A 16,788-nucleotide genomic window follows, 5' to 3' on the forward strand; every position below is an offset into this window, starting at 1 on the left:
GTTGTAAACATTTGTAAAACATGTATGGTAAGAAGTAACTGTATTATGTCCCACCATGCAACATCTTGAATATGTGTATTCTGCTATAGCTTAGTGTGTTGATTTAGTACATGGAAACTGAAAGAAGCCCATCGTATGTGTATCATCATCCTCATCATCATCATTGTTTAACGTCTGTTTTCCATGCTAGCTTGAGTTGGATGATTTGACTGGGGACTGGCAAGCCCCCGTGGATGGGGGGGCTGCACCAGACTCCAGTCTGATCTGGCAATGTTTCTACAACTGGATACCCTTCTTAACACCAACCACTCCGAATGTGTAGTGGGTGCTTTTTATGTGCCACTGGCATGGAGCCAGTCAAGAAGCACTGGTATCGGCCGCGTTCGAATGGTACTTTCTATGTGCTGCTGGCACGGGAGCCTGTCGGGCCGGGGGGTACTGGCATTGATGTATTTATATGTGTGTGTTTGTGTGTGTGTGTGTGTGTGTGTGCACTTTTTATATTAATGTTTGTTTCTTTCCAGCACTTGATAACCCGTGTTGGTATGTTTACATCCTTGTAACTTAGTGGTTTGGTAAAAGAGAGTAATAGGATAAATACCAGACTTTCAATAAGAAGTCCTGGGGTCAATTTTTTCACTATTCTCTTCAAGGCAGGGCCCCAACATCACACAGTCCAATGACTGAAATAAGTAAAAGATTTCAAAGATTCTAATTTTTAGTCATCATATATTTGTGCATGTGCATGCATGCAGATGCACACATGCACACACAAAAGGCAAGTGCACACATGTGTACTAAAGAAATACGTATGTACAGAAATTTTTATGGGTATGAGCATTTTCTCTTAAATACAAATACCTACTAAATAATCACACACACATACGCATACTCATACACACATACATACACACACATATTTACAAACATACATTTTCATGATAACTACACATGAACTGGTACTATTACACACACACACACATACACACACACACACACACACACACACACACACAGAAATTCCATGTACGTGAGGAATTAGACACAAGGTCTAATTCCTCACATGCCTGGAACTCTTATCACTTTGTTAGCGACATGCTGAACTTCCGCTATAAAGAATTCTAGTAATTTCAAGGTAAGTATACATAATATATAAACCATTAAAATTCAAAGAATGAATAGATAATTTCTTTTTAATACCTTTTCTTTAAATTCCTTACACTGAGCAGGTGAATGATCAAAAACATTAAAACTTGAACTATACACACATATAATATATATACATATAAATGCATACACTCACACATATATATATATGTATGTATATATATGCGTGTATATGTACATGTAGAGGTAGGTACGTACATATATGTTTATATATATGCATATGTTTTATTTTATTTATTAATATATTATATATATATATATATATATATATGTATATACACACACACACACACACACGCATTCACACGCACACAGAGACAAACACACACACACACATATATATAAATTTACAAACTCTTATGTCATAAACCACTATTATTCTTGAACGCTGTTTTTTATACCTTCTATGGACTGTCAAAGCTTATTAACTTCCTATACCTTGATCCTTGATCCTTACCTTTACATTACACACACACACACACACACATATATGACAGGCTTCTTTCAGTTTCCATCTACCAAATCCACTCACAAGGCTTTGTTTGGCCTGATACTATAGTAAAAGATACTTGACCAAGGTACCACGCAGTGGGACTGAACCCAGAATCATGTGGTTGGTAAGCAAGCTACTTACCACACAACCACTCCTGCACCTATACATATATATATATATATATATATATATATATATATATCATCATCATCATCATCCTCATCGTTGAACGTCCGCTTTCCATGCTAGCATGGGTTGGACGGTTTAGCTGGGGTCTGATGCACGAAGGCTGCACCAGCCCAGTCAGATCTCTAGCAGTGTTTCTATAGCTGGATGCCCTTCCTATGTCAACACTCCGTGTATATATATATATATATATATATATATATATCTATACATATATACATACATACATACTTATATATATATCATATGGTGTAGAACTGGTAGTTTTGTTGGCTGGAAAAACATATTCACTGGCTTAGTGTTCATTGAGTATTTAATTAATGAGAGTTGGAAGATACAGGATTCTTTATTAATGAATGAAGATTCTTGTATCTTTCACCCTCTGTCTCACTCATCATAATTCAAGCATGACGGTGATAGTAAGGGATGTGAAAGACAGTGGTGATGGTGGGGCAGAGGGAGGTGGGGAAGTCAAAGGTGTCGATGGTGGTGGCGTGAGAAGTGCTGAATGGTGTGTGTGTGGTAGTTGTGGTGGTAATGGTGATGGTTGAAAATAATCAACAGAAAAAGAGAGAGAGAGAAAGAAAGAGGTGAGACAGAAAAAAATTGTACTGACCCCCACTCGAATGGGAAGACAAAAAAATGTTGTTTATCAGGAAGCTTTGCAATTAGGATAAATACCAGACTTTCAAAAAGAAGTCCTGGGGTCAATTTATTTCACTACTCTCTTCAAGGCAGGACCCCAACATGACATAGTCCAATGACTGAAACAAGTAAAAGATTCCAAAGATTCTAATTTTTAGCCATCCTATATTTGTGCACGTGTGTAAGTCGACAAATTATATCATTGTCTTGAAGAAAATTGTTCATTGCTTGAAAAGTATTGGTCAAGTTTAATAAAATTTTGTATGTACTCAATGGATGAAGTGTAATTATTGGGCCCAAGGCCCAATGAAGAGCCCTCCACAACAGCTAGTATATATATACATACATACATATAAGGCACCTCTTCCATAAAGTCCAATCAGAAGCAACTGCTATTGCTCTTTTTTCTTTTGGATTCTCAAGTACAACCAGCTGTGACTATGGATATTGAACCATCTTCTCTGTAGTACCAAAGTTGTGACTTCTCAATGCAAAGAACTAACAGCTCAACCTGCAGAGACGCCCTCATCTCTTGAGTTACACATGATGTTGAGTAATATTACATCAGAGATCCTTCAGTAGTATTCCAGTTTGACTGCGGCTTATTATTGTGACTGTATGTATGTGTGTGTGTATGTACTCATTTACTCTTTTACTCTTTTACTTGTTTCAGTCATTTGACTGTGGCCATGCTGGAGCACCGCCTTTAGTCGAGCAAATCGACCCCGGGACTTATTCTTTGTAAGCCCAGTACTTATTCTATCGGTCTCTTTTGCCGAACCGCTAAGTAACGGGGATGTAAACACACCAGCATCGGTTGTCAAGCAATGCTAGGGGACAAACACAGACACACAAACATATACACACAACTTATATATACATACATATATACGACAGGCTTCTTTCAGTTTCCGTCTACCAAATCCACTCACAGGCATTGGTCGGCCCGGGGCTATAGCAGAAGACACTTGCCCAAGATGCCACGCAGTGGAACTGAACCCGGAACTATGTGGCTGGTTAGCAAGCTACTTACCAGACAGCCACTCCTGCACCTTGTGTACATAAATACCTACAAATATACAACTGTATAGTGAGAATTTACAAAAAAAAACAAAAAATGAGATGTGTGTGTAAACAACAAACAGATGTATTAGTTTAATGCTTGGTAAGTGAGTAAGTCTTTTACGTTTTGAGCATATGCTCTTTGACAGAAAGGAACACAGAAATAAGCAAAAGACTGGAAAAGGAGAGGTTGAAAGAAAGGGAGATAATAAAAAAAAAGAGGTTGAATGAAAGGGAGATAATAAAGTGCCAGTGATCTCAATAAGAGGTGTGCATGCATGTATGTATGTGAGAATGGTCTGTGTGAGTGTGTAAGTGTGTGTGTGCGAATAGGGGTGAATACCTCTGATGTGTGTGAGTCTGTGTGTGTGAAACGTGTGTGTGTCTGTGACCAAACAGTGTGTGTGTGTATTATGTATCTTTGTCTCTGTTTATTGCATGTGTTTATGCGTGTTGTGTGTGTATATATATACATACATACATATTTATTTAATTAATTGGATTAAAATCAATTAAAGATTTTAATTTCCTATGTTTTTATCATTATTTTTTTGGTTTTATTTCAGGATGATTTCGCCGATGAAAGGAACAACGTTAACGAAGTGTCTCTGAAAAGAATAGCCAAGAAGGCGCCGTATATCTAAGACACCAAATATATAAACAAACTAAAAACAAACAATCAATAAATAAATTAATATATCAGAAATGGAACATTCCTCTTTGAAAGTAATTAACTTGTAAAAAACAAAAAAAAAAGATAAAAATTTAACAAAAGTATTCAACTGCTGTTTATTCTTCCTATTATTATTATTGTTATTATTATCATTATTATTATCATTATTATTATTATTATTATAATTATTATAATTATAATTATTATTATCATTATTATTATTATTATTATTATTATTATTATTATTATTATTACATAGGGCAGTGACCTGGCAGAATCGTTAGCATGACAGGAAAAATGCTTAGTGGTATTTTTGTCTGTCTTATTGTTCTGAGTTCACATTCCACTGAGGTCGACTTTGCTTTTCATCCTCTCAAGGTTGATAAAATAAGTACCAGTTACGCACTGGGGTCGATGTATTTGACTTACTCCCCACCCCTAAATTGCTGGCCTTGTGTCAAAATTTGAAACCACTATTATTATTATCATTATTATTATCATTATTATTATTATTATTATTATTATCATTATTATTATATTATTATTATTATTATTATTATTATTATTATTATCATTATTATTATTATTTTATGAATGCGGCAAGCTCACTGAATCATTAGTATGCCGGACAAAATGCTTGGTAGCATTTCATCGGTCTTTTTATGTTCTGAGTTCAAATTCCGCTGAGGTTGACTTTGCCTTTCATCCTTTCAAGGGTAGATAAAATAAGTACCAGTTATGTACTGGGTCGATGTAATTGACTTATCCCCTTCCACCCAAAATTTCAGGCCTTGTGCCTATAGTAGAAAGAATTATAATTACAATTACTATTGTTATATATTTTCTGGCAGATTTTATTGACATTTGTTGTTGTTGTTGTTATTATTGTTTTTGATGTTTATAGTTTCATTTGTTAATATTTCAGTTTATTAAATATTTCATTTATTCATTTATTTATTTATTTTGAAATTTCAAAAAAAAAAATCTATTTAAGGAAATAAACTTTTATTTCTCTTCCATGTACTTACGTTTGTTTATTTTCTTTCTTTCTCTTTTTCTTTCTTTCTTTCTTTCTTGATTTTAATAATAATTTATTGAACAGTTACTAAATGGTTCACTATTATGACAACAAGATTGACAAAAAACTACAATATATATATATATGTGTGTGTGTGTGTGTATTATATATATATATATGTATAAGTATACATGTATATATATTTATATATATATATGTGTGTGTGTGTGTATGTGTGTATGTATATATGTATGTATATCAATATATATGTGTATATGTGTGTATATATATTAATATATAAATATATTTTATATTAATATATATATAACTATATATATATATATATATACATACATGCACATACACACATATAAATATATATTTATGTAAATACATATGTATATATATATATATTTATTATTGGCAATGGAAGCATATTAGTTCAGAAGAGCAATCTGTATATCTTACATATGTTGATGTAGTGTAAGAACACCACAACACTGAGGTATTTGTCTTGAGAAAACTTCTCATAAATGTCTATACAAGAAACTTTCCTTAAGATGAAGAACTTTGTGTTATGGCTTTTTTACACCCTATCTATGTTAAGTAATATATCTGTGTATGTTTTTGTGTATATATATATATATATATATATGTATAGATTGTTTGTTGTGGTGGTATACAGATTTTATGTATTAATAAAAGAAGTTAGTTAACATCAGGATAAATACTATTCATTGAGCGCTTTCATCCTCTTTAGGGATTTATCATGAATAATGGCTTATTTCAATAACCCACAATTCATGATGAATCCCTGAAGGGGATGAAAGCACTCAATAAATAGCTTTTATCCATCCAGACTATCTTCTGAATGCATAAATACTGTGTGTGTGTGTGTGTGTGTGTGTGTGTGTGTGTGTGTGTGTGTGTGTGTGCATGTGCATGTGTGTGTGATTATGAAATACTGCACAATTTGCTATGCAATAAGATTGTACCCTGAAACCATATGGTTGTGAAGCAAAGTTTTCATTTAATTATTTTATTTAATATCATGTAATTAATTTGTTTATAATTAAGTAATCTTTATTTAATATCAATAAAGAACCGGTTATATAATGAAACAAACTGAATCAATGCAGTCATTTTTATTCTTCCTTAATAAATATTGTCTTACTCTTTTACTCTTTTACTTGTTTCAGTCATTTGACTACGGCCATGTTGGAGCACCACCTTTAGTCGAGCAAATCGACCCCAGGACTTATTCTTTGTAAGCCCAGTACTTATTCAATCGATCTCTTTTGCCGAACTGCTAAGTGACGGGGACGTAAACACACCAGCATCGGTTGTCAATCAATGCTAGGGGACAAACACATACACACACACACACATATATATATATATATACATATATACGACAGGCTTCTTTCAGTTTCCGTCTACCAAATCCACTCACAAGGCATTGGTCGGCCCGGGGCTATAGTAGAAGACACTTGCCCAAGATGCCACGCAGTGGGACTGAACCCGGAACCATGTGGTTGGTTAGCAAGCTACTTACCACATAGCCACTCCTGCGCCTTGTGATTTTTTTTTTTTTTGTAAGAAACTATTATCATTAATTAATATTATCCTTCTTGTCATTATTTGCATTCACATGTTACACATCAGAAGTAATCAGAATGGTAAAAATATTTTCCCGAGCAAATAGGAACAGGAGTGCATGTGTGGTTCTGAAGCTTGCTTTCCAACCATGTGGTCTTGGGTTCAGTCCCTTTTTGCAGCAGCATCAGGGCAAGTGTCTTCTGCTATAGCTCTGGGTTGACCAAAGTCATGGTAGACAGAAATTGAATGAAGCATGTTTTGTATGTATATTCAAGGTGTTTGGGATAAATTTGACAGTTTGCATAAAAGGAAAAGAAAGCCTAATATTTCATCCAAAAATTAAAAGTATTTTAAAAGATTATAAAATGTCAACTAGATTGTGGCTGGGAGATGACAATTGACTCAAAATAATCATCCTCAGCTTCAACCATGGCCTCAAGATGGCTCTAGAATCTGGTGCAAGCATTCCTCGCTGTGTCCCTGGGAAAATCTTTGAAGACTTCCTTGACCTTGCCCACCAGTTTGGCCTTGGCCTTGCAGGCAGAATGATTGGTGTCAAAAGCAGAATGGTTGGTGTTAAAAGCACTCCATGCATAGTAATGAATAGGATTAAAACCGGGCAAATTAGTAGGCCAGAAATTAGACCTGGTTAAGTCATTGAAATTCTTCAACAACCTCTTCTGACTCTTTCCAGAGCCAAATGCTACTACCACATATAAGGTCTATCAGCAAAGTAACAGGACTAGTGTCACAAACATTTCATTTCAATTTTAAACAACAAACTACATGGTTTTCCCTTCAAAGCAATCCCCTTCGAGTCTAATATACTTTTTCCATCCTTCTCTGCCATACTTCTATACACTGCTGGAAAGATTCATCCGGGATGCCCCTCAGCTCCATCATTACAGCCCTCTTGATGGCCTTCACACCTTCAAAATGGGTCTCTTTGATGGTCCCCTTGAACTTGGGGGAAAGAAAAATGTCACATGGAGCAAGATCTGGTGAATAGGGAGGTTGTTCCAATACAATGATATTCTTCCCATCCAGGAACTGCCAGATGCTCAGGCCATTCTGAATAAGTACATTGTTGTGATGAAGCAACCACGATTTGTCCTGCCACAACTCTTATCTCTACTCGAGCACTGAGTGAAGCAAATGCTGCAGAATCTCTTTGTAGACTCACTGACTGATTGTTTGGCCCTGTGGCAAGAACTCACTGTGGACAATGCCCATAGCTCACACAGCACACCCAATCCTGTTACTTTACAGACAAAACTTATATATGGCCTCCCTGCAGCTATTCTCTCCAACCACTTCACATAGTCGTCTGAAACGAGCCTAAGGCCCTCTTAAAAACTGTGGAGATGAATTCCAGTGTGTGTGGATACAGTCCATGGCTTCCTGCTGACCATGGCTTTGTAGTCGCCATTGCAGCTGACCATGTCATGTCTTACAGCCTTTAAAGTGTTCTCCGAGCTTTGAACAGCAGTGATGATATTGGCATTTTAACACCTGGCATCACTCATCATGATACAGGTAACCCTTTTCTAATTCTTAGATGCCTTCCAGTTATTCTCAACTTCAACTTTAATCTTTACGCTCTCCAATGCCGTTAACTATTCACAAATACGTCAAGATAAGGCGGCAAGCTGGCAGAAGCATTAGCACGCTGGGCGAAATGCTTAGCGGTATTTTGTCTGCCGCTACATTCTGAGTTCAAATTCTGCCGAGGTTGACTTTGCCTTTCATCCCTTCAGGGTCAATTAAATGAGTACCAGTTACGTACTGGGGTCGATATAATCGACTTAATCCTGTTGTCTGTCCTTGTTTGTCTCCTCTGTGTGTAGCCCCTTGTGGCCAATAAAGAAATAACAAATATGTCAAGATGTTCCTGAAAGAAGGAAACATAAGAAAATTGTCAAATTCAGCCTAAACACCCTGTACACACACACACTGACACACACGCACACACACATATGCACACACACACACATACACACACACATGCATGTAAGTATATCTGTAATGTATGTGTGTATGACTTTATGTTGTATTTGCTCCTCGTGCTTGACAACCGGTGTTGGCTCGTTTATATCCCTGTAACTTAGCTGTTTGGTAAAAGAGACTGATAGAATAAATACCAAGCTTAAAAAAGAAGTACAGTGGGGGTGGCAGTGATTTGTTCAACTAAAACCTTCCAAGACAAATTTTAGTGGCTGCTGTCCAATGACTGCAACAAGTAAAAGATAAAAAAATATAAAGAATAAATAAATCTAACATCATTCAGTAATTGCTTAAATTCATCCTTGCGAAGGCAGAACATTGCATAAATTTAATTAAATGTTATTGTATAACAATGAAAACCAATATTTCTCTTAATTCTTGTAGTTTAATGCTAATGACATTAGATGCTTTATATCCAATACTGTAAAATTTACTATAATCATCAGCATCATCATCTAATTTCCATTTTCCATGCTGGCATGGGCCGGATGGTTTGACAGGAGCTAACCATCTGAAGGGCTGTTCAGGCTCTATGTCTGTTTTAGTTTGGTTTCTGCAGCTGGATGCCCTTCCTAATGCCAATCACTTTACAGAGTGTACTGGGTGCTTTTATGCATCAACTAGTATAGGTGCTTTTAACATGGTACCAGCACCTTTGATCATGAGCAGGGGTAGTGGAGAAGCATCATAGCCATATGTTGAGAAGGACTCCTTGGGGTTTAAACAAATGTAACAAAAGTAAAGTTCAAAGGATATATTAACCATTTTTCATATTTTCTAAGGGTAAGCAAATAAGAAATAACAGTTGCTATCCAAGGACAATAATCATAGTGTACTTTGAGACAATTTAGAGGCTCACTTTGAGATATAGGAGTGGGCCTCTAAACTGCTGCCATAACTGTAAAACCCTCATCTGCAACCTGATCCTGATAAACCAAAACTAGTCTGAGATGTGAATAATGGTTTCAAATTTTTGCAAGCTGTTGATTTTAGGGTCAGTGCATAAGTTAAGTACATTAGACTAAGTGCTCATCTGGTACTTATTTTATTTACCTTGAAAGGGCGAAAGGTAAAGCTGATCTTGGTGGCATTTGGACTCAGAATCTAAAGAGCTGGAAGAAATACTGTTGGGTATTTTTCTGGCATGCTAATGATTTCACTATATTGCTGCTTCGTTATGGTATGAATAATGAGGAAGTTGATAAATCAAAAAAACAAAAAACATCCAAAAGTATATTTGAGCTGTTTCCTTTGTTTCATTAACAAGTAATTGAGACCTTTTGCAATTTGCTGTGCTTGTGTAGACTTGTCAAGCCAAGTGAATTTGCAGTCAGTCGTGGCCCATGCTGGTGAGGCATAAAAGGTACCTGTGCCATTGACATGTGAAAGGCCCCTGTGCCAGTGACACATAAAACGTGCCTATTCTGCTGACAGGTAAAAGGCATCCACTACACTCTTGGAGGGGGTTGGCATTAGGAAGGGCTCCCAACTACAGAAACCAAGCTAAATCAGACTGGAACCTGGTACAGCTCTCTGGTTTACCAGTTCCAGTCAAGCCATCTAACCCATGCCAGCATGGAAAGTGGACACTACATGATGATGATGTTGAAGATGATGATGATGATGATGATGATGATGATGATGATGATGATGATGATGATGATGATGATGATGATGATGATGATGATGATGATGATGATGATGATGATGATGATGATGATGATGATGATGATGATGATGATGATGATGATGATGATGATGATGCACCCGAAGGAAATGAACTTAATGTTTTAGACTTCAAAATCAGACATACCATTCTACTTCTATTCGGTGCGTAGAAAATTGTCTGGAACAATGCCAACTTTATATCATTGATTGTAATGATATGTTGGTGGCAAAATTTCAGAATGTTCACCTGATGTGAAGGAACATAGTGCAAGAAGTTAGGATTATGAATTTTTTGAAACTATAAACTGAACCAAATACAAAAAAAACAAAACATTTTTAGTAGAATTGCTAAGAACTGGTATGTTTATTCAGAGAAAAACATGAAGGTGCATGGCTTAGTGGTTAGGAGTAATCAGTTCACAATCATAAGGTCCTGAGTTCAATTTCTGGAAGCTGCTATGTCCTTGAGCAAGACACTTCATTTCATTTTGCTCCAGCTGGATAAAATTAAGTTGTACCTGTAATTCAAAGGGCCGGCATAGTCACATTCCGTGTCAAGCTGAATCTCCCTGAGAACTACGTTAAAGGATAAGCATGTCTGTGGAGTACTCAGCCATTTGCACGTAATTTCACAAGCCAGCTGTTCTACTGATTAGATCAACCAGAACCCTTATTGTTGTAACCGATGGAGTGCCACTCAAAGAAAATACAGTTCCAGCACTGCATGACTGGCATCTGTGCTAGTGGAGCACTAAGAGCACCATCCGAGTGTGATCGTTACCAGGGCTGCTGACTGCCCCCCCCCCCCGGTAAAAAGCACCATTTGAGCGTGATCGTTACCAGCGTCGCCTTACTGGCACTTGTGCTGGTGGTACATGAAGAACAACATTCAAGTGAGGGCATTGCCAGTGCCGCTGGACTGGCTCCTGTGCAGGTAGCAGGTAAAAAACACCATTTGGGCGTGGCCATTGCCAGTACCGCCTGACTGGCCCTCGTGCCGGTGGCACGTAAAAGCACCCACTTCACTCCCAGAGTGGTTGGCATCAGGTACGGCATCCAGCTGTAGAAACTCTGCCAGATCAGATTGGAGCATGGTGCAGCCATCTGGCTCACCAGTCCCCAGTCAAACCATCCAACCCATGCCAGCATGGAAAACAGACGTTAGATGATGATGAGGATGATGATGATGATCTTCAGAAGAGACCTTGATATCAGCTGGTACAATTTTCTTATAGATAATGTAATTGTTACTGTGAAGAAAATAGAGCTACCAACCCAGGGAATTTCATAATCAGGTCTTGGAGCGTTTTCTTTGCCTATTGTATCATCGTGTACCTAAAATATAATATCCTTAGTGTTCTATGCAAAGTTATCTGACAATATCATTTATATCGTGGTATTTATTCATTTGTTTGGTTTAGGGATATTTTTTCCTTGTGTGTTACTGTGTAGACAATCACCACCAGCACCACCACCACCAGCACCACTGATACCATCACAACCGACACCACCACCACCACCATCACCACTGACACCATCACAACCGACACCACCACCACCACCACCAACACAACCACCACCACCAACACCACAACCACCATCATCACCACCACTGATATCACCACCAGCACCACTAACACCACTACCACCACTGACACCGACATCCACTACTGATACTATTACCATTGACACCATCACTACAACAACTGTTGTCACCAATACCACCAACCCGAATAACATCACCACTAACATTAAGCGACCATGCATCTGTTGTACCTAAAGAGGCTACAGATCTTGTGAAGGTTGTATTGAAATGTAGTAACAGTTGGCTACGCAGCAGGTGACCTATCTCCATGCTTCTGATGTTGCTTAAGGGAAGGATATGATCTTATACGGCTCTACAGAGCAGTTGCCAGAACAAAATTGAAAGCAATTTCCAATAACCTCAGAGAATATAGTTGATTGTATTGATCTTGATACTTTTAATGACGTGCAAACTGGTATTCATTGTTATTGGTACTGGTACCAAGACAATGCAGATATCCAAGAATAAACTACTCGATTGTGATCACAGACCAAACCAATCAAGACAAAGAAGATAAAACATTTGTAAATACACACTTTATTTATTTATTTATTTTTATTTTTTTGATGTATTAGTTTTTTTTATTTCATATCCTTTGTTTATCATCATCCTCATATAGTGATCAGAGAACAAACCAATCATAACATAGTAGATAAATTTTTGTAAATATTCACTCTAAAGATAAGATTTAATAATTTGAAAAATTATTCTTAATCTTAAGAACTTAACTCTAGTCAGAAATTTGGAAATTTTATTTTCATATTTGTTAGAATTTTCTGAGGAAATATTCTACATCGAAACGCTCCTTTCCAAGGGAATCATTTATTCTTTTTTACCAGTGAGCATGCATTTTTTCGCTATTATATAAGGGAAGTAACTCTCTAAAAATGTCTACGATGAGTCAACGATTTAAAAAAAATTTACCATATTTTTTTTCCCATTTTTAATGCATTTTTTTGCTATAACTCTCTAAAAATGCTTATATAGTTATTTCCCTTACAAACCCGAGCAACGCCGGGCGATACTGCTAGTAAAATATAATTAAGATACTATGAAAAAATTATGTTTCAAAACACAACACTTAGAGCAGCCATTATTTTCGGAACAGCATAATGATATATGAATGCATCAATGCATATTATAGAACACTAATGTGCAGATGTATATTGCAGCATATAAATACGCATTTACAACCTTTTGTTTTGATAACATACTTACATTTCAACATATATTGCTTACTTAAACCGTCCCACACTCAAATTTACTTAATTACAATATTTGGTACCTCTCTGTCTCATGACATACGCAATAGCAATGCGACTGCCATTACCAAACATGTAATTATTTTGGTGGAAGCTTTTACGCAAGTTGCTCAACCTTTTGTAATAGCAGCTAGATCTCCTACAAACCAAACAAAAATGAATAAATAAATAAAGGAACAATTAAATAAAAATAAAAAAAATATCAAAACATTGGATGATATACTTTGAGATTAATTATGCTTGAAAATGCGAGTGATGGCCATGGTTAGAATGCTTTTGATCATAGGTCATCTACTCAATTACACCTGACTTAGCGATATATATTTAGTGTGTGTTAGTATTCCAGGTTGGTGTTCTTTTATTTTTTTACTTGTTTCAGTCATTTGACTGCAGCCATGCTAGAGCACCACCTTTAGTCAAACAAATCAACCACAGGACTTATTGTTCGTAAGCCTAATACTTATTCTATCAGTTTGTTTTGCTGAACTGCTAAGTTATGGGGACGTAAACACACTAACATCAGTTGTCAAGCAATGGTTGGGTGGGGACAAACACAGACATACAAATACATACAAATACTGACCTCACCTGTGCTTGTGCCACATAAATATATATATATTTATTTTGTTTTAATTACTTGTATTTGAATTTTCTAGTAATGATATATTATAGTTGTGCCGGTGGCACGTAAAGAGCACCATCCGACTGTGGTCATTGCCAGCCCCGTCTGGCACTTGTGCCGGTGGCATGTAAAAAGCACCCACTACACTCACGGAGTGGTTGGCGTTAGGAAGGGCATCCAGCCGTAGAAACATTGCCAGATCAGACTGGGCCTGGTGCAGCCTTCTGGCTTCCCAGACCCCAGTTGAACCATCCAACCCATGCTAGCATGGAAAGCGGATGCTAAATGATGATGATGATGATGTTATTTTTTCTTAAATAAGTTAAAATTTATTTTCATAGATAAAATAAATATTTATATCTATTTATTATAGTTTTATTTATACCAAGTTTTTAACGAGATAAATTTTATAAACAATAAGTCCTATGTATTAAGTTTAAAGATTTAGCTAACAGAATATATTTGTTAAGATATTTCGTATTTTTATTTTAAGATATATTACTGAATTTTGTTCGATTTTTATTGAAAAATTACGTATTTTTATATATATTTAGATAATGTACATATATTTATTTATTTAATTATTTTATTGTTTTTATCTTGGACTTGATGAGTGATTATATTTAAATTGAATTGATTTTACTGTTATCAGTTTGAAAATATAGCCACGAAACACGTGTAGTCTTTTTACCAATTATATACTATTTATCTATTATTTTCTACTTTACTTAATTATAGGTATATGTTTTATCATATATATCTAATTTTTTCTATATATTAGGCTTTAATTATATCATTGTTGAATTGCTAAAAGGTGGTTCTACTCTAATTTATATACATGTATTATATATTGTGAAATTGATTTAGTATTACTAAATTGAATTTTTCTCTGTAAGTTGGAATATTCTCTATTATTATTATTATTATTATTATTATTATTATTATTATTATTATTATCATTATTATTATTAATATTATACATACATACATACACACACATACACACACATATACATACATACATATATATATATGTATATATATATATATATATATATATTATACATAACTGCCCAAAAAACAGAAAGGACATCTGGTCTCCTATTTGGCTTTGTATCATCTATCTGTCCAAATGTTTTATTGTCTTCTATTGCGTTTTTGTTCCATTATATATATATATATATACACACATATTATATATATAATATATATATATATATATATATATATATATTATATATATATATATATTATATACATATGTATATGTATGTATATAAATGTATATATATACTTATATATATGCATATATATATACATAATATGTAAATATATATATATATATATTATATATATTTATACAATATATGATATATATACGGTCTTAGATTAATTTTGCCAGTAAATTTGAAACGTTAATATTAATTTAACATTAGAATTCTTCAAGTTGTATAAAAATAGTTATTGTCTGCACCATTTGAAAGAGAAATAAATTCTGCATAAGGTGTAAAAAAGATAAAAATAATTTGTAAGGTGTTAGTAAAAAATATTTTGTAAGAAATAGAACTTTTTATCATCGGTCTTAAATTTGTTTTCGCCAGTGTATTTATATATATATATATTATATAATATATATATATATATATATATATATAATATATATATATATACATCAGTTATTAAGTATGTCGAAACTCACATAAAATATAATTAAAATAATATATATATATATATATATATTTACATATAATCTGTATGTATGTATAAACTGTTCTAATTTTATTTTAGTTTGATGTTCAGCAGATATTTTGTTTGGGTCAATATCCACAAAGGTTATTTACTCAAAAGTAAAATAAACAATGAAAATAAAACAAACTAAAACGGAAAAAAAATGTTCATACACATAAAAGAAAAGAAAACAAAACAAAATAAAAACAATAATAACAATAGAAATCATTCAAACAAACAATGAAATAAACCTATATACATTTTTTTAAAAATTGTGTTCCGCTCTAATAATGAAAGAAATATTCTATGGGTATGTCATACAAACTCATTTGTATATAATTCTTTTTTAGGATGATGGAACTGAAAGAAGATAAAGCTGTAAATAAAAACATGTAAATGTTAGTACAGTTCTATATTTAAGAGATGAAGAATTATGTACATTATTTACATTTGACAGCCTACGGGGCATATGGCTTGTGGTTAAGAGCGCAGGCTACTAACCCCAAGATTCCGAGTTCGATTCCAGGCAGTGACCTGAATAATAATAATAATAATAATAACTTCGAAAAATACCTTAGGAATGAGAACCGAGGTTCGAAATTTTCCCAAGACACCTGATGAAGGCTGGAGGGTGTATCAGCCGAAACGTTGTGTTAACAACAAACAAGATGAGGACAAATATCCGTCAATCGTAAATAATGTAAATAATGTATGTAAATGTAAGGTTTAAAAAACATTTTGGATAGAAAAAATAGATGAAGGCTGTAAACATAACTGATGTACTACTGCTGGACACAGAAAATTGGAAGGAATGCTTTTGTTGAGTGGTAGCTCTGTAAAGTGGTTTGGCATTAGGAAAGGTAGCCAGCCATAGTAACCAGGTGAAAGCTGATATGAACCATGATGCAGCCCCATGTCTCACTGGATCCTGTCAAACTGTTTAACTCAAATCACCACGGAAAACATGTTAAAATGGTGATGGTGATTTTCTTACTGGTGCAGGTGTTACTGAGAAGTTTGCTTTCCAGCCACATGATTCTGGGTTCAGTCCTACTCTGTGGTACCTTGGGAAAGTG

At 34.8% G+C, this 16,788-nt stretch overlaps 1 protein-coding gene across 1 annotated transcript in view; it reads left to right on the forward strand.

The window, feature by feature from the left end:
- LOC115222598 overlaps positions 1 to 4,330 on the forward strand; it is a 40,792-nt gene extending 36,462 nt beyond the window's left edge. Inside the window, exon 6 of the mRNA XM_029792896.2 lies at positions 4,120 to 4,330. Within this exon, the coding sequence (XP_029648756.1) occupies positions 4,120 to 4,197 (78 nt within the window). The 3' untranslated portion in view covers positions 4,198 to 4,330. The remainder of the gene's footprint in view (positions 1 to 4,119) is intronic.
- The last annotated feature ends 12,458 nt before the right edge of the window (positions 4,331 to 16,788 follow it).

Source organism: Octopus sinensis, linkage group LG20 (genome assembly GCF_006345805.1).
Source record: "Octopus sinensis linkage group LG20, ASM634580v1, whole genome shotgun sequence".
In the NCBI taxonomy this organism is placed as follows: Eukaryota; Metazoa; Mollusca; class Cephalopoda; order Octopoda; family Octopodidae; genus Octopus; species Octopus sinensis.